Source organism: Chrysoperla carnea, chromosome 2 (assembly GCF_905475395.1).
Source record: "Chrysoperla carnea chromosome 2, inChrCarn1.1, whole genome shotgun sequence".
Taxonomy (NCBI): domain Eukaryota; kingdom Metazoa; phylum Arthropoda; class Insecta; order Neuroptera; family Chrysopidae; genus Chrysoperla; species Chrysoperla carnea.
The window spans coordinates 10567548-10593639 of record NC_058338.1 but is presented as its reverse complement, the minus strand read 5'-3'; the positions used below and the strand labels follow the sequence as shown (position 1 = coordinate 10593639).

Sequence of the window (26092 nt, the reverse complement as noted above, 5' to 3'; positions counted from 1 at the left end):
TATTGAAAAGCTTATTGAATCTAAGTACATATTGAACAGTGCTCCATAATATTCTAAAGCAGTTGGTATTACTATACATGTAGTATTTCTTAGAAGCACTTAACTTGACTAAAGCATTGCTAACATAGTACCTGTATTATTATTAATAGCGCACCCAAAACTGCAAATACTATCAACTACTAGATTAAAAATATAGTATTTCCTATTAAATAACATCGTGTAAGCATTTTAACCAGAGAAAAAGCTACTAGCATGTGAAATAGTAATAATATTTTATAGTATTTGCCAAACAAGATGTTCATATGAGAGCAATTCTTATGGTCCACAACTTCCCAGATAATGAAAATAAATTACGTATCGTAAATATTTCTGGAAATATTACAGAGATCAAATTCACCAAATCAATTACCTATCGTAAATATGTCTGGAAATATTATTTTACATTAAACGGATGGTATTTCTTTCCCAATACTGCTAGTATTTTAACTGTTTAATGTAGTATTACTACCTACTTATGATGAATACAATACAAGTAAGAAATGCGCATATATAATAGGATGAATGCACACATGCATCCCTCCATTTAAAGTAATACTCTAAATGTAATATTCAATTTTATATTTTGTGGAAAGTAAATGGTGAATTATTTTTTTTTTATAGTATGATTTGTACTTCGGAGTATAACTTTTAGAATCTTATCATAAGGTTTGTGATTTGTCGGATTACAGGGTACTCTTTTGTACAAAATTCCGGACTAAAATTCAACCTTATTAAATAATTATCAAAATTAACAATTTCTATTGCTTGATAGTCTGATAGCTTCTGTTATTCTTTCCTGCACATGGTTATTATGCAGCGATTGGTGCAAATCTGATATTGCTATCACCTTTTATTTACGAATAATCGTGAACGAAAAATGTTCCCGAACGCACGCATAATAAACAACATTTTTAAGACATCGCAAAAAAAAAAAAACTACTTGAAGAAAAGGTTCATTATCTTACAGTATAAGAAGTATGTTCTTTGGAAACAAAATATGCATTTGGAATTTATGGTGTGACAACACATGACCTTTTTATACCATGTATATATGAAATATACATAGTATATTAAGTTTAGTCCCAAGTTTGTAACGCTTAAAAATAATGATGCTAGGAAAAAAATTTTGTCATAGGTGTTCATAAAATCACCTAATTAGTCCATTTCCGGTTGTCCGTCCGTCCGTCTATGGACACGATAACTCAAAAACGAAAAAAGATATCGAGCTGAAATTTTTACAGCGTACTCAAGACGTAAAAAGTGAGGTCAAGTTCGTAAATGAGCATCATAGGTTAATTGGGTCTTGCGTCCGTAGGACCCATCTTGTAAACCGTTAGAGATAGAACAAAAGTTTAAATGTAAAAAATGTTCCTTATCAAAAATTAAATAACTTTTGTTTGAAACATTTTTTCGTAAACTCATCACTGTTTACCCGTGAGGGCGCCAATTATGCGGAAATTTTATAATATGTACTATACTTGATTATCAGTTATGTATGTGTCACATGTTTGTATGTGTAATGTGATAAAGAAATCAACACTGACTATGCATGGTATTTCAACAATTAACTCAGTCAATTGTTTGTTTTCACTTGTTTTGTTAAAAGATCAGTCAGAATCTTAAAAACAAGGTATCTAGTATCTAATACAGTAAGATTTGTTTATCATATTTATAAAGTAACACCACAATGACCATTTTGTGTGGTAACTATTATTTTTCATAAAGCTAGATATAAAGACTTGTTTGCAAGAACTAATAAAGTGGAATATTCTCAGTCTTGTGTGTATTTGAAGAAAATTAATTAAAATATACTTTATAATGATTGTGTTTTGAAAATGTTTTTATTAAAAATGGATTTTCTCTTTTATTTTCCAGGCACATACACCGTTATTAGCATCAGCCGATGGCAAACATGTAAGTTATCTTTCATTGTAATAAATATTGATTCCTTTTTGTCTGAGTTATGAATTCAACGCAAATAGTGAATGTAGTTTGAAGCAAAAAGTATGTTTCGGTTGTCTTCAACTGTATTCAACATCTTTTCAACATGATTCCTGGTGGGTCATTTCAACCGAAAAATTTTAGCATGAGGTTATAGTCTAAAACGCTTAAATGAATGTTTTTTTTTTTTAAACAAAAGTGGTTTAAAACCATGATTTACAAAGTGATAAGTATTATAATAATAATAAGTATTCTTTTCAAGGTATTCAAGGAAAGTTGGAATATTTTGTTGAAACGATTCCTATACAAGATTTCTATTTTTCACTTACAAGTCTTAGTTTCCTAGTTTACGGTTTTATACTTGTAGCTATATTCAGAGTATGTTGCAGACAATGATAATGGTGATAATGACGATAATGACGTAGCATTGGTAACGCGAAGATTTTACCCAATTTTACCAAAAATCATCTAAGAAATTTTCACTACAGAAATTTACGATAACTTTATACCTACGTCTTATTTTAGCCAAGTGAATCACTATTTGATATTTAATACGATACACACTTAATCGTTCATAAATTAATCAAGTAATTACTACAGTAATTTTCAAAATAAATCATACATACTAAGCTATTAATTATTAAAAACATATTTATTTGTTACTGATCAAATCGCTGTGAAACATATTGGTTGTTGGTGCAGAATGATTAATGCAAAATAGCAAGCAAGTCTGTGTATTAGTTGGAGGATACGGTCTAACATCGCAAAATACAACGTAACGTAACATGTTACAAAAAATACCATCACAACACACATGTATCGTGAATCGTAAATTCACGAAACTTAAAAATATCTCACGTTGTACAAAGTGTTTGTACAATGTTGTGGGTTGGTCAATAATGTTATATTAAGATTTGGTTAGGATAGTTGTGTGAAACACACTTAAGGATGTTCCCAGAGAGACTTACGTTTCAAATTTTAAGAGGGGATTCTTTTAGAAAATTAGGCGATTGGTGGGAATAAAATTTTTCGATTTTTATAATAGTTTTTGAAGTATTGATGCCTAAAGATTTAGAGAAAATCACTTGTAGAAGAAATTACAAATGCCATTCATTTCATCACTTTAAAAGTAATTAATAGAAAAACGAGTGTCACTTGTTATAATTTTCTTCATAATAAAACATCTCAAACAAACAAAAAGACAGCTCAAATCCATAAATTTAACCCCGTATTAAAAATTTACTGCTTATGAAGGGCATTAATGAGAATGCATATACACGATTTAAGATGATTCTAAGAAAACGTGATTTTTTGGGAACGTCCTTAAACCTTAAGCCTCATTAGTAATACCTAAAGAAGTGAGAACGAACTGTGGCCCGAAGGCGAAATGTCTTCGGTTAAGAGACGCTATTAAAATCAGATGGGGCAATACGATTTTGTCGAGGCCAGACGCCATGCAGAAAGTTCCCAGCTTCTCTGTCAGGACCCTTGCCAAGATTGATGGATCCAAGATCTCGGACCCGAACATTATGAATTTGACGCCCTGCAGATTTCTGTAAGTGCAAATAAAACGTATTCAGGTTTTGTCATCCTAGATGCAGACTCTGCAAGTGGGATCATCAAAGATTCCCTTATTATGAAAGTGATAGTTCAATCGACTGTGTCCTGTCAAGAGTTGGACCACCCTTCTCAACTGTGCTTTAGTAAGTTTCAGACGAGCTCAGTAGAATGGCCTTGTTGCGGTTAAACACAATTTAGCCTGTCGCTTGCCTTGCCCAAAGTCCCAGTTATCTCACATGAATACAGAGACCATATATAAATTTGATTTCTTAGCAGGGGGGGGGTTTGGAAAAGTAGTGCATGTAGGAATTTTCATCCTCAATGTTTTATAAACTCTTTACACCAATAAATATTATTTAATAGTAATTTATTAAATCATTCTTTCCATTCTATTATTAAAAGTTATGAACAACACGTCTCTTTCTAATTTTATTATATTTGATATACATTTTCTCGTGGTGATGTATGATCTTTTTCATATAGTTGGACGGACAGACGCCTCACGGTTAACCGGCTTAGAGAGTGCATGCACATTTAGTTCGAATAAATTCATAATGGTATTCTTTCTCGTGTGTAAAAAAAATATGTGCGTATTTTTCCGGTAGTTGATTTTTCCTCGTGTTTCTCGTTCATATAACGTGCATGTTTATTGTAATATGAAAAATTTTCCGAGAGTGTTAATGTAAATTTCGTGTTTGGTGTTGTCACTACTTTAGATTTTTTAAATGTGAAAAACTGTGTGTTTTTATGAAAGGTTTTGTGTATTTAGAGATCAAATTTTTTTTACATTTTCGTAAAAAAAATTTTGTTTTAAGTTTTAAAACATAATTAAAAATTTATATGTAAAAATAAAAGTTTTTGTATTAAAATTTACTTGGGTAAAACAAGTTTAAATGTTATCTTTTAAATTTTCGTTTAAGTATTGTTTGAATTTCTTAATATACAAATATTGTTTAGATAAATTTATCTTCGCAATGACCTAATTTAAGATTACTTCACCCAACTAACTATGTATAGAGTATTTTTGAATTCAGTATAAACTGAGTTATACTGGAAATGAGTTCTTGTTTTCATGTGAAAAATGTGTCGATTGAAATTTGTACCAATTAACTTTCTGTTTATTCAATAATTTTTTGAAGGGATTATGGGCCAGTACCCCTATTTGGAGACCAACTTCTTTGAGGTACACATTATCCGACAATGGGAAATGGGTTCTTAATGTGATTAAAAACAAAAATCAAAAAACGTTGCTCAAAAATTTGGCTCGAAACAATTTCTTGACGGTCTTTTTAAAAAAAGGCGATTTTTTGAGTTTTTGGGAAAACTATTGATTTTCGCTTATAATATTAAAAAGTTGGATTAGTATTGATAATAGAAACGAATCTATACCTGTTTGTTTTTGAAAATTGATGGACCGCCGTTTACAATTGAGGGGGTTGGCAGATATTTTGATCAAGTTTTGAGCTGTCACATCGAGATATTTCGAAAGTAGAAATCAAAACGAATCAATTAAAAAAAAAGTAATTCCGCGACAATTTTTTTGGGTTAATATATTTAAAATCGGTGTGACAGACCTTTCTGCTACGATAAGAACTGTCACACCATATTATCATGGAGATAAGCTTTGAATATAATAATAATAATGGGGTTTAACCTCCGTTTCTCTGAAATATATGCCTATAACAGAGGCAACCCACATCATTATTTCATTTAATTACAAACATATTTACAATTACATTTTGATGGGTGGAGTCGGTTACTTCGTTCTTATCCAAGCTACGACAATGTGATCAATTCTGCACTCCCATTAACTATAAATTGTTCACACTGCCACTGCCTGGATTCGAACCCGCAACCTAAGTCTAAATGGACAAACCGGCAAAGACAAACGCCTTAGACCGCTCGGCCATTTAGGCTCTTACTTTGAATAAAATGTTAATAAATTATTAAAAATATAAAGAAATATATATATTTCTGCTAGGATAAACTCTGGCACACCTACTCCATGTTGTACCTATCGTTAAATAGCATTGATTTATATGCGAAATTTCGAAACTTGTGTAAATGCAGTATTACTGTCACGGGCTCCCCACTTATATTACTTTATTATTATCCAGTATGTCCCAAGAAGCATGCATAGCAGAAAAAGTGCCAATAGTACCACTTTGCTTACTATTTAAAAAATTTCAATTGGGCCAATACCTATTTATATGTTATATCTTCTATTGGGCTATAAGGAGTTTGTGTGGCGTTCCCACCAAATTTTATCCAAAATTTTTCCGTTTATATGTTGTATTAAAAAAATTTAAATATTAAACCAATACGAATATAAAAATATTTGATTTTAATAAGTACAATAATGTGGTATAGTTATATTACCGTTTAGAAAATGATGTAATGTCAACGATTTTAAAATCTATTTTTGTAAAAATCATTTATAAACATTTGAACGTAGCTACCTACGTACGTACGCATCCATATACACCACTTACTTGTATTTCTTTTTCAATGATGTTGCTGCCTATAAATAAAGTAACCGTGTGCGCCATACGCCATTCAAATACATTATTTTGATATAAAACATTTACACACATTACTTTTGTTTGCGTATCTCACTATATATCTCGGTATACTGTACAGAGTGCGTCATTAAAAACGAATAAAATTTGGTCTATTTGAGACATCTTACACAGACCTTGTCCTTCAAATTTCACTTTCCGAATCGTTGAAAATTCAACCCATGTTCAGAATTAAAAATAGGTGGAAACAAGTGAAAACAAACAATTGACTGAGTTATTTGTTGAAATGTCATGTATAGACTGTGTTGATTACATTTTAACATTACACATACATAACTGATATTCCCATATAATACATACAATATAATTTACGCCCTCATGGGTAAACAGTGATGTTTACGAAAAAATGTTTCAAACAAAAGTTGTTTACTTTTTTATAAGGAGCATATTTTACTCTTAAACTTTTGTTCTATCTCGAACGGTTATAAAATGGGTCCTACGGATCCAAGACCCAATTGACCTACCCTGTATGACTGTCCAAAATTTCAAATCGATTCCTATAAATAACGAAAATATGAGGGTGTCTCAGCTTAAATGAACACCTGGTATAATTGAAATAGCGAATTGAAATTGAAATTTTTAATATCTTACCAAAAGTCTATTTTTATATTTGTATATACAATATACGAATGCGCCCCGAAAAAACGAAAAAAACTAATATGGATAATTTAAAACAGATAAAAGTATTCGAATATATGAACGAACGAACAACATACGTACAAAACTTATTCGAAATATTTTATATTACAACACAATATTACTGATAAAAATATGTTACTAATGGAAAATCTATTTTTAGGGTTCCGCAAGTTGATTATTATTTAAAAATAGATCTAGAAATCATAAATGTATATTTATATTGTAATACATTTACATTTTGATGGCTGGCTAGACGTCTCGTGCATAAAATAATATTAGCATACAAAACTTTACATACGTAAAGACAGTTTATAGTAGAAAATTATACAATTTTTATACCGTGTATATGAAATAGATCAAGGTATACTAAGTTTAATTCAAGGTAGGGTTCGAGGATATATATCATGATATATATCCGATATATATCACGTGAATTTTTATGATATATATCAATACAAATATGATTTAAAAAAATTTAATATTATTTAGTAATTTTTGGCGTTTGTTACCGTATTTCTACTTCCCAAATTTTGATGGCATTGTAGTAGAGTTAAAACCTACTAATAGTAAGCTCAAATCGTGTCGTGTCAGAAAAAATTCGTTACTAAAGAGTAAGTTTAAGTAAGAATCAGAATAGGAATATGATCTAGCATTATCTTCCTTGCAGTCAAAGCACAATTATGAAACGACATTTTTTTATTTTTTATTTGATAATTAACAGTTTCTTACGAATGACTGATGACTGATTTGATAATTAAAAGACTGATTATACTCTAGAGTTATTATTTGTAATGTTTATTGTTTTGTTGCCTAAATGTAGGCATGACCATTGACAGCTAACAATTTATAAAATTGATTTTATTTTTTTTAAATTGATTTTTATTTATAAAATTTTTATTATTTTTAATTGATTTTGCCTGATCTAGAAGAATATTTTATGTTTTGGTTTCATTTGTCTGATTTGAAGGCACTAAGTACATAAAACCTCTAAAACATTTTAGTTTTTTTAAATATCAAAATTTTGATATATATCGGATATATATAAAAAATAACCGATATTTTGATATTTTATAATAATAAATATCGGATATTTTCGAACCCTGGTTCAAGGTTTGTAACGCTTAAAAATATTGATGCCATGAATAAAACTTTGGTAAAGGTGTTCATAAAATCACCTAATTAGTCCATTTCCAATTGTATGTCTTTCTGTCTGTCGTGCGTCTGTCCGTCTGTCGTCTGTTCGTCTGTCAACACGATTACGCAAAATAGAAAAGAGATACCCAGCTGTAATGTTTATAGCGTGCTTAGGACGTAAAAAATGAGATCGAATTCGTAAATGAGAAACATAGGTCAATTGGGTCCTTGGTCCGTAGGACCCATCTTGTAAACTGTTAGAGATAGAACAAAGGTTTAAATGTAAAAAATGTTGCTTATAAAAAACTTAACAACTTTTTTTGAAACATTTGTTCTTTAACATCACTGTTCACCCGTGAGAGCGCAAATTATGCGCAAATTGTATAGTATGTCTTATATGAGTATGTCAGTTATATGTGTATGACATGTATGTATGTGTAATGTGATGTGAGTAATGAACACTGTCTATACATGGTATTTCAACAATACACTCAATCAATTGTTTGTTTTCGCTTGTCAAAGTTTATTTTCAGGTATCAAATACTTTAATGTGAGTTCATATCTTATGAATGTGAATGTTTGTGCAAATTTTATGTATGCGAAAGTCATTTGGAAAGCAACCAACAAATTCCAGCAGGATGCATACCTATAAAAATATTGTTAAAAATTTATTTTCAAGCGTCTGAAGAGAGTCAGTCTAAAAGAAACAATCAAAATCAATAATTTGGATTGGGTAATACATTTTTTTTAGGAGCTTAATCGATAATCTAGATTTAAGGCAATGTACAGAATGGACTATTTTAATCGATAAGGAAAGTTTGAATTTTACCTTGAACTTCAGGATTATCTAAAATTCACTTAGGACTTGTCACTGATAAGAGATAAAGGAATGCTTTTAATGAGAAAGTTATCTATATATATAAATAGTTATCAATAAATAATCTTTTTTTCGGATTTGATGAAACTCGGTTGATGGGGTAATTTTGATCCAAAAAGTATAAAAATAAGGTTAATTTAATGATTTTATGCAGAGTTTCTGAGATATCGCAATATTTCGATCGATTTTTGCCCGTAACTCAAAAACTATTGGACCAGTCATCAAATGCAACCGATTTTTGTACTTTTTGGGTCAAAATTACCTTATATATTGATTTTTATCGAAATCGGAGATAACAAAATTTTTTTCGATTTTTGGCAATTTTTTAAGGGGTATCCCTTTGAAAAAATCGAGAAAATCGGAAAAAAATTTTTGGTTTAGAATTTGATGAAACTCGGTGGAGGGGGTAATTTTGATCCAAAAAGTATTAAAATAAGGTTAATTTAATGATTTTATACAGAGTTTCTGAGATATCGCCATATTTAGATCGGTTTTTGCCCGTAACTCAAAAACTATTCGACTATTCGATGTTATCAAATGCAACCGATTTTTGTACTTTTTGGGTCAAAAAGAAACTGATTTAAATCCAAATATCAACAGAACCCAATCTATGAAAAGCGTTATAATAGTAGTGTGGTAGACTCGTCTTGACCAATTAGTATACTTCCATATTGGAAAAAAAATATAACACTAAAAACGTAAATTAGGGCATCTCCCTCAATGATCATACTGATATTACGTGAGTGATTGAATCGTATTATTGGTAATTGAAATAACTCTCGCATTGCCAATCTAATAAACTTAATCCAAATCGTTCATTTGTTTGTATGAATATTTAATGGATATAAAAAACTCATTACGATAAAAATATCTAGATATACCTACTCACTAAATGAACAAAAATTTATAATTTATTACCCATTTTGTGGATACTCAATGGGGCATTAACAGATTATCAATGTATAGTATCTATATTATTGTACACGTTGGCGATCAACACATATGTATAAATGTATTCGAATTGTCGAACTGGAGAAATTATACTTTACATTCATGTTTTGCATTAGTGTTGGATTGAAGGAATCGATTCATTTAGTAAACGTGCTCATCATGGTAATTCATTCCTGATAACAATAAGGTTCTTTTTACTTTATAATGTTACACTATATGAAGAGCGCCGGGTACTTTTATTAAGCCTACACGATTAGAAATGTATGGCGTTTACTACAATGCTGGTATGGTATAGAGACAGGTACTACAGAATGCGTGGGAAAAATAGTTCATTACCGCGCTAGGGTGTTAATGAATTTACAACTGCACTAGTATTGCAATGAATTCATTATCACGCTGCAAATAACTGTCAAAATGGATACTAATAAAACAACAGCAATCAAATGGTCCTTTACAAAACAAAACAAAATATATGTTGTTGGCCAAAACAAAATATATCCTTTTTGCTACTTTTTGGCCCAGTCACTTTTTGCAAAGCAATAGCGTTTCATGGATCTCGTGTGGAGTCTCACTTCCCTAAAGCCGTCAACTTTGCTTATTAACGCCGCCAGAGAGTGTAAATTTGGCCTCGTCGATCATCAAAATATGCTTTAAAAATTAGGTTCAGTAGGGTCAACCATTCGAGCGATTGTTTGGTGACGATACAATACTTTTAGGCTCTGTACAACGCTATCTCTGACTGTTTTAACTAGTCCATAAGGACTTGTTGGTCGTTGAAGAATGGCTTGTTGACCTTTTCCCAATGCCTTTTGCTCAACAAAATTGGACACTAAACAACGTGTAACGTTGTCAGACAATGCCTGTAGGTCATGATATTTTCGACAGTATGCATGTTTAGTTACCACAACTGAATGAATGTACAGCGTCAATATTTCGGTGTGGAGCGATGCTATTTTAGAATTGTAGTGAATTGACGTTTCAAAAACATGTTTAATCAACAACATATCGACGTAAAAAATTTGTACATTTAAGGCAGAAGCATTCATTTTTCAAATTGCTACCAAAAACCAACTTAGGTTTGATTGGAAATCACTTAAAATTTACAGATTCTTTTGGAAGACCCTTCAGTAAAGCCTGATACTGGTAATTACCAACCTCTCTTTAATCGCTAGTTCGTTCAAATATCAAGACTTGTCTAACAGACTGGTATTATACCAACCCTCATGGAGGAAAATTTTAGAGATTCATCCTTTCCTTTTTGGATTGAAAAATGTTAAAATGCTTTGTTTCGAACCCAACACTAATTTTGATGTGTTCATAAATACTCAAAGATATATAAATTATCTGCTAATCGGAATAAAAATGATATAAATTTCCAAATTTTTTCATTTATATCAAATAGAAAGTAAAATACAGTATTTTATTGTTGTTGCGTCTGTTTTCTATGTTTTCTGGTGGCTGTCAACTGTTCTGTTTTTCATCATTTGTATGCTTGTTTAATTTATATTTATAGATGTTTGTTTGTTTTTGTGGAATTTACATACATTATAAAGAAAAATTACATAATATGTGTTTTTTATTATTGGGAAAAAAGTAAATTAGATTAAAAACAAAACTCTCTATTGAATTTATCTTTCTCAAATTTTTAGAATTTGCTGTTATGCATATTTTTATAACATACGGTTTTCTATTGGCTATGTCTATAAGCCATAACGCTTTGTGTATAAATAAAATGTCACAAAAAAGTTGATATCCAGATGGTTTGCTTTTTGATATTTCTTTCCTTTGAAATTAGGTAGGGATAAAATACGTCTTTAAGCAATATATACAGTCAAACCTGGGTAAGTGAGAACTGGATAAGTGAGAAAATTCTATAAGTGAGAGTAATAACCAGGACCCGTCATTTTAAGCTCCAAAAAACTATTAGCGAGAAACAGAAATCTCTGTAAGAGAGAGTCGTTTTTCCCTCATGGACCTCCGTAAGTGAGACTGCTACTTATCTATACGTCTATAGGCGACAGCCGAGCTTTATTTATTTGTATTATATAGGAGGAACTATAGCTACAATAAATAATAATCATATTTACATATTTACGACATTCGTACTTGCTGTGACTTGTTATTGCTGCGTACCTCTATAAGAGAGAAACGCTACCCATGTACCTGCATTAGCGAGAAACTCGGGTTGGTGAGAAACCTCTATAAGCGAGAATGAGATTGTGCTCCCTTCCTCTCGCTTATGCAGGTTTTACTGTATTATAGATTCCAGTTTCGCCGTTTGAAATTTTTGGAAATGAAGGAATTTTTATGCTCAAAATTCATTCAAAAGACTATTATTTGCAAAGGTATCTTTTATTTGGCAATGATTAAAAATTTTTTTTAGCCATATTTGTCTTCAAGCCCAATGATTTCATTTTCTTCTTAAATTTTTTCTGTTTCTGAGCCACTTTTTGTCTTATCTATTGGATTTTAGGATTACAAGTTTCACTGGAAAACTGTTTACTTTTTTTTTTGTCTTAAGTTATCTTAATCTCTAGTCCTTATCTTAGTCTTAAAAGAAAAGGTGCAAGTTCGCTTCAATTTTATGGAACTTATTAGAGAAAGTTCGGATATGGCTCCTTTTGTTACATTATGTGTTTAGGAATATGACCTTTTGTTATTTACTTGGGTGATGGCATGAAAGTTATGACTATAGTAACAAAAATTACGACTTGAAGCCACTTCGAAATGGAAAAAAGAGAATCGATTTTGGATATCGAAAGGAATCGTTCCTTACATTTTTTTAAAAGTAATAATAATAAGTAAAGATTTGTTTAGTAGAAAACATTTTTAACTACTGTTTAAAAAATTTTCCACTATCAGTGGTTACTTGAGACACAGGAAAGCAGAGAAAATAAAAATGTTTAGTTAAATTCTTGTTGGTAATAGCTTTCGGTCTAAGTTAAGTGCGGTAGGCACGTTTATTTATTTTATTTCAAAAACAACAATACGTTTTCCTCTCTGACTGAGTTGAAAGTTTACAAACAAAACAATTTATACAAGACCAAAACTTATTTCAACAACCAAACGAAATGAACGGAATTGTATGAATGAGAATATACAACTTAGTTATCCATTATATAATTCCACTTTTCACTGAATATCATGGAGTAGTATTTAAAATGTACGGTGGGTTCGTAAAGTAATCAATACACATTATTTTCTCTTTGGAGTAGTAATATTTGGAAGTAGCCTTCCCCTCCCCCCTTTTACGTAAAACTCAATCTCGTTTTGCCGAATAATAAAACTTTTTTACGTAAGATTGAATCACGTAATAATAAATGTTGTTTGAAAAGGATTTGAGGATTGGATGTGTGAACAAGTCCCTGTATTTAGTACCTTCAGTTTTCTCTTTAGTTCTATCTGTACAATTGTTAGTCGACAAACTATGTTCATATGTGGTTTTTGTTTCATTTGTTTTATAAAATAAGTTCAAAGAATTTCGCCAGCCGAATATTCAGCTTATTTTTTATAGTTGTCACAATTGGTGTTTTTTTGTATTTCTCGTGATAAATTTTAATGGCTTGTAACTCTTCACATACTTCAAATATCGCGCCGTGATGCATTCTTAAAATATAGAAGAAGGAATTAAATTAAGGAAATAACATTAAGTCGAGTTCTCCAGAAAGGTCACCTTTTTTTACAATCACTAGCTTTGATAATCGTTTAGTAAAAAATGGTTTTCTATTCGATTATCAGATAAAAGAATGCTTAAGAAATTTTTATGCTTAAAATATGCGAATTAAAAATTGTGGTAAATTTTGGACTGAAGTATTTAAAATGATTTCCATCAAAAATCAAAATATCTGAATCATACAAATAAAATTTTTAATTTACGAAAAAAAAGAGATAAATTGCCTGGAATTAATAAGGAATTCAAACAATATTCGCTGACCACCCTTTTCCTGTAGAACCAATTCGGTTATACTTCGTTTGCTTGTGATACAATCATATTCCCGAAAAAATTGTAGAGACGGTAATTTCCCGATAATTTCATTTATTGTTCAGTAAATATTTGTATACTATTTTTGGAAAAATTCAAAAATTTAAATGATCCATATAAAAATAAATTGTAAACTGTAAGTAATTTAATCCATTGTGTCATCCCATGTAACCCGAGACACACAAAAAATGTTTATTTTATCGAATGGCAAGTTTAAAGTATAATATAACCAGAAAATCTTTTTACCGGGTTTATCATTTTAAACAATCCAGCTGAAAATTTTTTCCTCTATCTTATCGATTTATGAACTTGAGTTGAGTTTAAAGCAACATTGCAAGTCAATGTGAAATCTATTACCTCTATAAGATGCCCCCTCCAAGTAAGCAACTACTACTAGACTCATTTTTCCTTAAAACCATTCTTAAAGAAATTTTCGGATGGATTGGTTAATAAGAGAAACCCGGTATATGATGGAATTTTTATCTACCCACACATTACATGGTTAGTTGTAAATGTAACGTTATCGTTAGCGTTAAAGTGGATGTCGACAACTAACAAGTACCTAACAATAAAAAAAGTTTTTTTTTTTATAAAATGAAATGGACTGACTTTTATGAACGTAACAATAAAATAAATGATATAATTTAAGTGTAAATTGGGTGACAGTTTGTTTGTTGTAACCAAAAACCTTTGGTAGACAAAGTTTTTCACCTACTCAAACCATAATATTCTTATTAATATTATTATATTATGTAGATACCATGTGGTCATCAAAAAGTTCCACTACATATGTTTTTGTAAAATTGGACACTGCATTATATGCTGTTTACGAATCGATTACGAACATGGTACAAGATTTCAACCTTAAGCAAGTTCCCAAAAAAATGATTTATAAAATATTTGGGACTTGCGTTTCATATTTTCAGGGTGGATTCTGTTAAAATTTGGGAAAACTAGATGAAAATGAAGAGAACATTTTTCGATCTATACCATAGTTTTTGAAATACTGATGCCTAAATGATTTAGATAAAATGACTGAATGAAATAACATTAAAAGACCCTTCGTTTCATGACTTTAAATATATTTTAAGGAAAAACGAGTGCCGCTTATTATAATTTTCTTTAAAGGAATATATTTTTCAGGCAATGATAATGACTTTTGTTAAATAAAATAAGCCTTGTTACATAATAAAGTATACTTTTAAAAACACTTCAATATAGGATTTATAGGTTAAAAAAAGCAAACTTTTACAACTCAAATCAAAAAATTTCACACCGTTAAAAAGAATATTTCGAAAATTTCCACTTAACGAATACGCATCTAAAATTGCGATTTGAATGGTTAATTTTTTTTTTACCATTTTATAAAAATACTGTTTTCTAAAAACCCTCAAATTAAAACGAAATATAATTTTAAAATAATAAAATACTTTGAATACTGAAACCGATAATACCCTCAACGTCTATTTTCGTGTTATATTAAATTTTTTGCTTAACAAAATTGTCTTTAATTAGCTTTTATAATAATTCTAGTTAAAATTGGTTTTAATTATGTTTTACAACGATTTCTTTTAAATTAGGATATATTTCAATGTATAAAATTATATTGAATATGTAATTTATGTTTCCGACAGAAACCTGATTTTTTAATCTTTTTGAAATCAGTTCAAACGGGATGAAAGCATTTATATGTAGTTTTTATCGAAATTGGGAAGTATCGAAATGTTACAAAACTCACTTGAAGCATTGAATATCATGCATATATGAAATATATCAAGGTATACCATGTTTAGTCCCTAGTTTGTAACGCTTAAAAATTCTTCGCTTTTTTCATTTTGTATGGTTCAATATCCGAAACACGACTTGGAAAAACTCCTTCTGGTTTCATTTAACTTTTGTAAAAACACGAATAAACGTAATACAAAAACTTGAAATCGAAAAAAGTGACAGGACGCCCTGCTGCAAATTCTAGTGTGCCAACATTTTTTTTTTCTGAGGTCTATACCTCTGAATCTATTTTATAATCAAAAAATAACCTATATTTTTTTTTTCAAAAGAAATTTTAAAAAATGTTTCAAATAAAATATTATTTTGATCCCAAAATGTTGTATTTTAAGACACATATTTTTTAGATACACCTATAGATTTTGTATCTATAATAAAATCAATAAAACAAGTGAATTACATAATGAAATAACAATTGGTAAATATAGTGATAGTATTGAAGTGTTTAGCTATTCTATGTACATGAATAGAGCAATAATTTCTCTAGTGACTTTTTGCTTTTCATGACTATAAAACTGACAGCCCACTCAATTTTAAACAAACACTTATTGTCGAAATTGTTGTACACCAAATAACAAAAATACTATTTTATCTACAATGAATGAATACGAACAGGTTATATTGTAAAACTGAAGAGAATTATTATCAAACACAACCATTGCCAATTCGAATAAACAATGTAAATAATATACGGGTTGTTTTAAAACTACAAAATAATCTATTTTCGAAGAATTCATCCCTTTTTTAACCCCCGAAGTTAAAAAAGGGGTGTTATAAGTTTGACGTCTATGTGTTTGTCTGTCTGTGGTATCGTAGCGCCTAAACGGATAAACCGATTTTAATTTTTTTTGGTTTCATTTGAAAGGTAATTTAACGGAGAGTGTGCTTAGCTATGTCAATTCAAGTGCGAGAATAGTGTTTTGTATCCAAAAAAACTAAAAAATTGGCGATGATGAAGTCCTATTGACTTTTGATAAGTGGTTGACCAAATTGTTAATTTTATGGTTAGGGGCCGTGCGTAACGTAGCCTTAAAATAAGGAAAACTCACATTCTTTATTATTATGCATTTTTCAACAAAATTTTACGTTAACGATATTCTCTGGCATTAATATACATAAATTTTTAAAACTCGATATGTTTTGCATACCGATATTCCTATTTCGATAATCCTAATATTCATACTGAATTTATCTTTTGCCATTCCTAATTTTTTATTTGTCATGCGAGATATCGTCCCTGGGAGATATCATTGTCTGAAATATTTAGACACACTTTATCCCTTGCGGAAATACTTGTTTCATGCAATTTCACTCTTTGAAATCAGTTTTTCCGATTACTGTTGCAATAATTTATTTTATTTTTTTTATAACTTATGCAACTTCAAAAATATTTTATAAAAATGTTTTTGCAGTAAATTTATCTGAAACCAGCCAATATGAATTCCTTTAAATTTTTTTGTTTATATATATAACAACTAATATACATGTTATTTATATATTTATTAATGTGAGGGAATTTTTTTTATTTTCTTTTGTTACTCCGTACCAAAATGTACAATATTTAAAGGTGTTATCTGCCATTTTATTCTGTAGTTTTGGGCAACATTTTTATTAACTTCACAGAGGAAGTTAATGTAATGGGGCCGATTTTGAAAATCTCCAGTTTTACATATTTCCGCGGTTTCAAGGACGCAATATCCAGATCAAAACTTTTTAATATGATGTCTATGTGTGTGTGCGTATGTGCTTATGTTCGTATGTTAGTTCGGATTCTTTCGCCTCGATTATCTCACCAACTAGTGACTGGGCTTATTTGACGCGTAATCGCGTATTTAAGAATTGAAAGAGTTTTCAACAGAATTAGTTGAGCCGTTTTTAATGATAATAAAAAAACTGAATAAACAGAATCTGAAAAATGGGTAAAACACATTTATCTATGGAGATAATGATTCTTCCAACATAAGCTGCAGTACATGTTCGAAGAATAATCTATGAAGGCCAACAAGGCCTTCTTTTTAATGTTTTTTCCTCATCTGGGAAGTTAGTCGTATAGACTACAGGGGGCGCACTCACACGACTTCAGTACCACACCGACTATGTTCTCCCAATTTATTGAGCATGTTCCGAAACCCAGAAACTCTTTTCTCTGTTTTTACAACAAAAGAAACTTATTTTAAAAAATTAGCCGTGTTTTTCGAATTGAAAATCAAAATTCGATTGTTAAACCCCACTACAATAAGAATCCAGTTTACTAAAATTGAAGATCTTTCCGCGGGACAGTCTGTTTCCTCGTTTCAAAAGTTTTTTTGACCAAAACCCTATATTTCAACGAATGTCGGACACATTTGAATTTACAATAGTAAATATTTCAAAATTTCAAAAATTAGATATTTCTTTTTGATTATGTTGTCTTCCAGTTCTATAAATGTGATTTAATTGCAATGTTTTTCCAAAAACCCTTTACAATTTCGTGAAGAGGTAGTTACTGATAACGATCGAATCTAGCCTCTACTTAATTAAATTAGTACCCGACATAAGATTAAAATACGCAAAGATTTAAAAACGAGTTTGGAACAAAATATGTACTGAATAGAAATGTTTCGTTTTTTGAGTAGGTACAATACAAACAACTATCATGAAATCAATTGGCTGTTTAAAAAAAAATTGCATTGCATGTATTTTACTAAGCACCTTAAAACATAGAGACGTGACCTGTTTCACACTTGAATGAATTTTTTGTTGTTTATTATTTTGAATAGAAATTTAAAACGTTGTTCGAACCATTCATTCTAATAATGCCACCTAAATGATGATACATTGTTTTTATTTATTTTTTTATTTAAAAAAAGAAACAAAAAAAAACACAAATAACAAATAGAAAGCTCGTAATGTATGTTCAGGTTGAATGCTCGACATTTTCAAATATATACCACCAGCAACGTATACCGCTTATTGAATGTATAATATAAGTATCAACCGCCAATCGTTTGCATATAGAATAGAAAAGGCGATGTATATATATGTATAACGTTTCATCGTGCTTAACGTTCAAGTATAGGTAAATTTATTTTTCGATGTCAAATGATACAGCAATATTCAGACATACCTGTCTATACAGATAGTCTGACGAAAACTGGACCCATTCAACTCATTAATTTGGTTGTTTTGGTGTTTGGTCAAGTTATAATTAAGGTATTTTCAGTATGAAAGCACTAATTGACAGATTTGGCCTATTGTTGTTCACAGACTCAGAATAATGCTAGCTGTGAGATCCCAAGAAGTTTTGTTTTTGTTTAGACCGCGAGATATTCAGCTGTAAAATTTGCGATTTCGAGGGTCAAAGTTTACGATATTAAAAAATTCGCCTGACAGAATTGAAATAAAAGGTAGGAGGGTTGAAAGGAAGAGAATAATTTGCTTTTTAGTTTTAATCCATTTCTCTTGACCATGGTATCGAAAATATTAATTTAAAAAAATTCAAAAGTGTAATAATGTCTTTATAAATTAATTAAAATGGATGTTTTTGCAACAAGAAAGAACAAAATTTTAATTATGCTACATACATAAATTTTTCATTTTAATCGCAGTATCTAGCGGTTCTATTTTGTTATAGAATCATTGGGGGTCATACCATGTTTAAAAAACCCAGAAACTCCTCCCTCTCTAAAACAGACACGCCCTAAAACCTTCCCAGATATTGACTTATACCCATATCTACAAAAAATTCTCATTTAAATATATAATATGCAAGAAGAGTAAAAACCGGAAAATCAAAGTCATTGTTCATTTTCACATATCTACAAAGATTGGCTAGATGAGGTTTGATTGGCTAGTAGAGAGTCACCATTTAGAGAATTTTCTTGAAAAAACAAAAGATATTCTGAATAGAAAAACCCCGCTTCTAGACTAAAATATCATTTAATACTTCTTTTTTTTACTATTCACAAAAACTTAAGAACATTATTTTCGGAATATGATCCATCAACAAAATTGATTCGAGGACTCGGAATACATTTTTTACATTCAAATGGATTGAATGAGACAAACTTATCAAATGACCTCGCACTTGCATTATAAGGTTGAGTAGAGAGAAGGTGAAAACATTCTGCGGAAACTATAGCTGTGAAGTAAGATCCGCTGGCAAAAAGTGAGAAGAATAATAAACGTGTCTTGCATCAATTTTCCGTATGATGGTATTGCTTCATATCAGTAATATTCATTAACAAAATGGAGACTGGTGTCTTGTATCCTCAGAATCACGCCCGTGACAGTCACATTTTTTTGGCTAGTTTCAAAGTGAAAAAATGATAATCGCAGTTCACTGTAAACACGGTGTATATATTTCCTAATAGGTACCATAAATATTGCTGCTGTGCATATTCATATATTTGTACGGAATGTAGCAACTTTTATCGATTTGTCTTAGTCAACCTGTATGGCAGTTTGCTCATAAATTTATACTTCACATATTTAAAAAAATAAAAAAATTCTTGTAAGCTCTTTTCCCTTAATTTATGATCCAAAATATTTTGTTATTATGGATAACAGGCATTGGAATAAATAGATGAATTTATTTGTATCCTGGATGAGACTTTTGTGTTTTTAAGTGATTAAAAACAATTGTTATAAATATGAGTTTGTAAAATTGAAAAAATAGTGTGTTGACTTAAAATACTAGCTTAATAAAAAGGTTTAGAAACTATTGAGTGAACTGTTTTGAGAAGTGTACGGCAACACTGGATACAATGGGTTGTGGAATTAAAACTAAACATAAATCGGGATCAAATAAAACGGTACTTATTTAATTAGATTTCTTTTATTTGCAGCTTTTCAACAGAATTAATCCTTTTCCCTACTTCATGTGTTAATAGTACGAAATTAAGACGAAAGTTATTACGAGATTAAGGCGGAGTGCGTTTAGCCAAGAATACGGGAATATTGGAGTTGTTTCTATATCAACCAACCTGCAACGTTAAAGCACTTAAAAGCTAACATTCGCCAAGCTATAGCCGAAATAATTGCCCAAAGCTTGCGAAGAGTAATAAAAAATTACCTCGAACGATTAGAATGTTCAGAGGCAGTCTTTTGGCTGGCTTTCATTTTCGCGTGATGATCGTATTAAGCTCTGCCTGAAAAAGTAATTTTATATTTCCTTTTTGAAAAACTCCTTTATCCTTGTTCGTTTCATTTTATATTTTGCCATGTGAAAACCAAGTATTTGTAGGCTTATCTTTTTAAAAAACTGTTTGATAAAGAATAAGACCCCGATTTTTGTTCCGTAGAATTATAGAACACCGTGTATTTAAATTTTTTTTATATTAATTTTGTATACGTTTATGTTTTTACAGATAAACGGTGACGATGAATGGGATTATGAGGAAATTATATTGGAACGTGGTGGTGCTGGACTCGGCTTTAGTATTGCCGGCGGTACAGATAATCCTCATATTGGTGATGATACTGCCATCTACATTACGAAGTTGATCCCAGGTGGTGCGGCATCCACTGATGGACGGTTGCGTGTTAACGATAGTATACTTCAGGTGAACGATATATCTGTTGTTGATGTACCACATGCAACTGCAGTAGATGCCCTTAAACGTGCCGGAAATACTGTTAAATTGGTAAGTAACTATACAAACTAAACTATATTTATTATGTTGTTTTTGTTTTATTTTTAAGCACTTTATACAACATAATTGTTATTTTCTTTTAAACTTCCATTCGATTACTTACAAAACTATATAGCCCAAGCAAAAGAGAGCAAAATTTACTTCGAGATCAATAATTTAATGGTATAACTGATGGATATAACTCCTCTTCCCTAATCATTTTTTACTAAATATACCATGGTTTTATTGTACCCTGTTAATATGAAATATATATCATGGTATACTAATTTTACTCCCAAGTAAGCGACGCTTAAAAATAGTGATGATATGAACAAAATATAGGTAGGGATAAGTGTTCATTTTATCATCTAATAAGTTCATTTCCGTCTGTCGGTCCATCAAAACGATAACTCAAAAACGAAAGAGATATCGTGTAAAATTTTTATGTAAAAAGTCAGTTTGAGTTTGTAAATGAGAAACATAAGTCAATTGGGTTTTAGGATCGTAGGACCCATCTTGTAAACAGTTAGAGGCAGAACAAAAGTTTATATGTAAAAAATGTTCCTTATAAAAAATAGACCACTTTTGTTTGAAACATTTTTTCGTAAACATTACTATTTACCTGTGAGAGATCTAATTACAACAAAACTTTGGGATCCTTTTTCTCCAAACTATGAATGATAAGGAGTTGAAAAGGATAGCTTTCTGGGAAACTTTTTCTAACTAACCTTAAAATTTTCTTTGAATCATTCTGATCAAAAAGTATCACATTGTAGCTGTATAGACCGTAGATTGAAAACTACTCGTTAAAAAATTTTGTGACCGTGGGAGCTTTTGATCAGAACGATCTGAAGAACGTTTTGGGAGTGGTTTGAAAAAAGTTTCACAGGAAGCCATTTTCCTAGTCATGTACTAAAACTATAATATATTCGTAGCTTTGATTGCCCGTAGCTCGAAAACTACTTTGTTTTCCCTGATCCGATCACTTTAGTAAAATCTTTTAATTATTTTTCCCAAACAGCTTTATTTTTAACATAATATAAAATTATGGAACTGATACAAGGATGCTTTATCCTGGTAGTTAAATCGATGGTTGCCTACGAAAAATATCCGTTTTATTATTTGAACTATTAGATTTATGAAATATTTTCTATTTAGTAGAGTTATAAAAAAGTATGATAATTAATCATGATAATTGATGTCTGACTTAGTCACTCATACTTGAGTTCAGTATTCATTGCATATTGTTATAAAACAACAATTAAATAATAGTATCATTTAACAAATAACAATCATTGTTATATTTTAATATTAAAAACAATTCGTATTGTATTATGACTTTCAAGTGTTTAAATAGTAGAGCTAGCTACTCCAACTTCAGCCAATGCTATTCATTGTTTTTAATTACATGTAATATTTACTAACTACCTTCTACTTCTACGTTCTACCCCCTATTCGGTGTGGTTAAAGCTTTCTCACTCAAATGGAATATAAACCAGGAAATAAAATCGAAAAAACAGTTCGACCATTGCATCGACTTTTCGTCAGTTGATTTTTATGAGAGCCTGTGGAAAATATTTGTCTAAATGTACTCAACTTCAATGTCTTTTTCTATATTCGAAGGGGGTTGAATGTATTTAGAAAAGTTGTTTTCCATTTTCATGCAAATTCCCGCGGCGAATATATTACCATATTCATCTAGCAAGCCTAAAAATGAGTTGCACAGAATATTACGGACGTATTTAGACAATTCTTATCATTACTAAAAATGACCTACTACAACTCAAGCAGACGTTCAAATTACCAGTTGAGAACGCAGCGCTTTCGAAAAAGTCGTAGAGATATTTGTAATAATACGCTCTTAAAGTAAGTCCATTGAATCACGAGACACTCTGTGTCTTCGAGACGTAAAAGTAATAATGTAAGGATAAAGTCAACTCTCCAAAGAGTAATAAAAGAATATTTTAAATCTCATTCTTACAATCTTATATATCTTTCGGTGATGTAGTAATGTCACAATTTACATGCAATTTTTCATTTACCATAAATTAAAATTATTGTGTTTTATGTAGCATTTAATACTTAATTTATTGAAACAAAGTGCATGAACGCGTAATGTTACTTGTGCATCACATTTTGCATAAAATAATACACATATTTTAATGTGATTTTAGCTAAAGTTTGTTGCCATATTCAACGTTCACGTTACATATTACTACAGATTTGTGTAATATCCCATAAATATGTACAATGTAATTGAAACATCTGTATGCATTTCATATAGCTCTTTATACAGTTCAACATTCATATCACTAAGGTCCTTGAAGCTAGCGTAACATTGTTAACCAAACGAAAAGGAAACAAGTGAAAACAAACAATTGACTTGCTGAGTTAATTGTTGAAATACCATGTATTGGCAGAGTTGATTATGCAATCGTTTTTTTTTACGTCATGTAAGAAAAGAAACATAGTCACTCTTAGAATGTGACACCCTCATAATTAATATTGCCATATAAAACATACTATTCAATCTGCGCCCTCACGGGTAAACAGTGATGTTCACGAAAAATGTTCCAAACAAAAGTTGTTTACTTTTTTATAAGAAGCATTTTACTTTTAAACTTTTACTAACCCAAAACCCATTGGACTATGTTGCTCATTTACGATCTCGGCCTCACTTTTTACGTCCTGATCACGCTATAAAAATTTCAGCTTGATATCTCTTTTCATTTTTGATTTATCGTATCGACAGACAGGCGGAAAACCAAATGGATCAAATGGACTAATTAGATGCTTTTATGAACCGTAGCACCAATATTTTTAAGCGTTAAAAACTTGTTCAATGTATAATTTACACTTTAAAAAGTGTTCTAATAAAAAGTCGTAGAATAATATAACTCAATGTAGTAACATACAAAATATAAGTAATTAAATATCTGGATGACCGAGCTTTGCTCGGTGTTGTTTTACTTAAAAAGACAAATTTCATAAGAACCGTTTAAAACTCCACATAACTACCAATTTGAATCCCTTGTTAGCAACAGTCCTATTTTACATTGTATGTAAGAATCGTTTAAAACTCCACATAACTACCAATTTGAATCCCTTGGTACACCAATAGATGTCAGCAACAGTCCTATTTTACATTGTATGTTTCTGTTTTTCATGAAAAGATGGATAAAACGACATTTCTGATAAATGAAACCTTGTTAGATCGACTTATCGCCCCAAAAAACCCCTACATACTCATTTTCATGAAAATCGTTGGAGCCATTTCCAAGATCATTGATATATATATATATATATATATATATATATATATATATATATATATATATATATATATATATATATATACAAGAATTGCTCGTTTAAATATATAAGATACCATACAGTATGTAAACAAATCTGGCAAGCCACATACTATGACGTCACATCCGTTTTAAAATTTGAATTTCTCTCACTGAATTTGTACTTTTATTAATTACTTTTAAGTTATTAAAGAGATATTAATTACTAAAATAATGGTCTTGTTGAAATTTCCAGCCAATAAAGTTACAAAAAAAAAAAAAAACATTTGAATCAAATTTAAATTTCATGACTATTCCCTATATTATACACGCCAAATTCTACTGCGCGTAATTTTCTTTGCATTTTGGTTAAATATGGTATAGGCTAACTTAGTGGACCCATGAGTAACTTACCAGCTTTATTACTTGATTCAAAACAAAAGTTTAATGTTATTGTTGATTTATATCATTACAAGTGAAATCATGTCTCATTTTGTGCAAAGTAGTAGAAAAAAAGGATTATGATTTAGGGATTTAAAGGTTAGCTTGTGGTTGGATGTACTCATGTTAGTGGTGTGAGTATTTTGTATTTTATCTTGATTTAATGTCTAGACATGGTTTTCCGAAAGAAAATGTTGTGGTCCATGAGCTACAGCTAAACAAAAATAAAACATACACATCGGTATTTAATTGGCAATATATAAAAATTATTAGCGAAATGTTTTCGAGAAAAACACTTCCAAAGTTTTCCATGTAATAATTAGCGTGTTGGAAAAAGATCTAGAAGACTAAGGTGCGCTTTAGCCTTAGTGAATGCTTGCACAAAATACATCATTCATAGAACAACTATTACTTCCCATGTAGGAAAGTACGGCGGGCCCAGGCTTGGCCCAGGCTTGGTCCAACTATGCAGAACTCTGGGCCAGACTTGTAAGCCAGACTTGGCCCAGACTTGGGTAAAGTCTGGAATGATAATGCTGGCCCAAGACTGGTTACCCCGACTGGCCCACGCCTGGTTGGCAGGGCTGGGCCATAGTTAAGTTTTAGGTCTGGCCCATGCCTGGCTCTCAGGGCTGGGCCAGTCGGGGTAACCAGTCTTGGGCCAGCATTATCATTACAGACTTTACCCAATTCTGGGCCAAGTCTGGCTTACAAGTCTGGCCCAGAGTTCTGCATAGTTGGACCAAGCCTGGGCCAAGCCTGGGCCCGCCGTACTTTCCTACATGGGAGGGCTAAGTTTTAAGTCTGGCCCATGTCTGGTTGACAGGGCTAGGCCATAGTTCAGTTTTAAGATTATTTTATGAAGAATTCTATTTTGTGAATTATTTGACAGGGCCAATCCCAGGTGTACTGCAACACTGAGACAACCCGCGGTAGAAGAGGAGCAAGCTCCTAACAATCTACCTAAATCTATCAAATCTACCCAAACAATCTACCCAATCTATGTTCCAAATAATAGTTTAATATACTAATCTCGCAATGCGAGACGTATCAGACATTGAGTTGATAAGAACACGTTGATCTTAGCTCATTGAGCCGAGAAGCGATAACTTTGTACCGGTAAAAATATGTGTTTATATACACCTTACTAGAACATCTTACTAGTGAGAGGTTTTAAAATAAATATTACTTTGTAAAAAGGATAGTGACTAAAAGACAGAGAAGGAGCGTTCTATGGCAAACCAATGTTGGCCCAGGCTTGG

The 26092-nt window shown here is 30.8% G+C and overlaps 1 protein-coding gene and 1 pseudogene across 10 annotated transcripts in view; one reads left to right on the top strand and one right to left on the bottom strand.

Moving 5' to 3' along the window:
* LOC123294017 (disks large 1 tumor suppressor protein) overlaps window positions 1-26092 on the top strand; it is a 1177915-nt gene that overhangs the window by 1026412 nt on the left and 125411 nt on the right. For 9 of the 10 annotated variants that reach the window (XM_044875074.1, XM_044875072.1, XM_044875076.1 and 6 more), the window contains 2 exons: window positions 1915-1953; window positions 20836-21111. In XM_044875074.1, the coding sequence (XP_044731009.1) occupies window positions 1915-1953; window positions 20836-21111 (315 nt within the window). Of the gene's footprint in view, window positions 1-1914; window positions 1954-20114; window positions 20281-20835; window positions 21112-26092 lie in introns of those variants that run through there. The other variant, XM_044875081.1, reaches the window with a different exon arrangement.
* On the bottom strand, window positions 25715-25937 carry LOC123294338 (annotated as a pseudogene).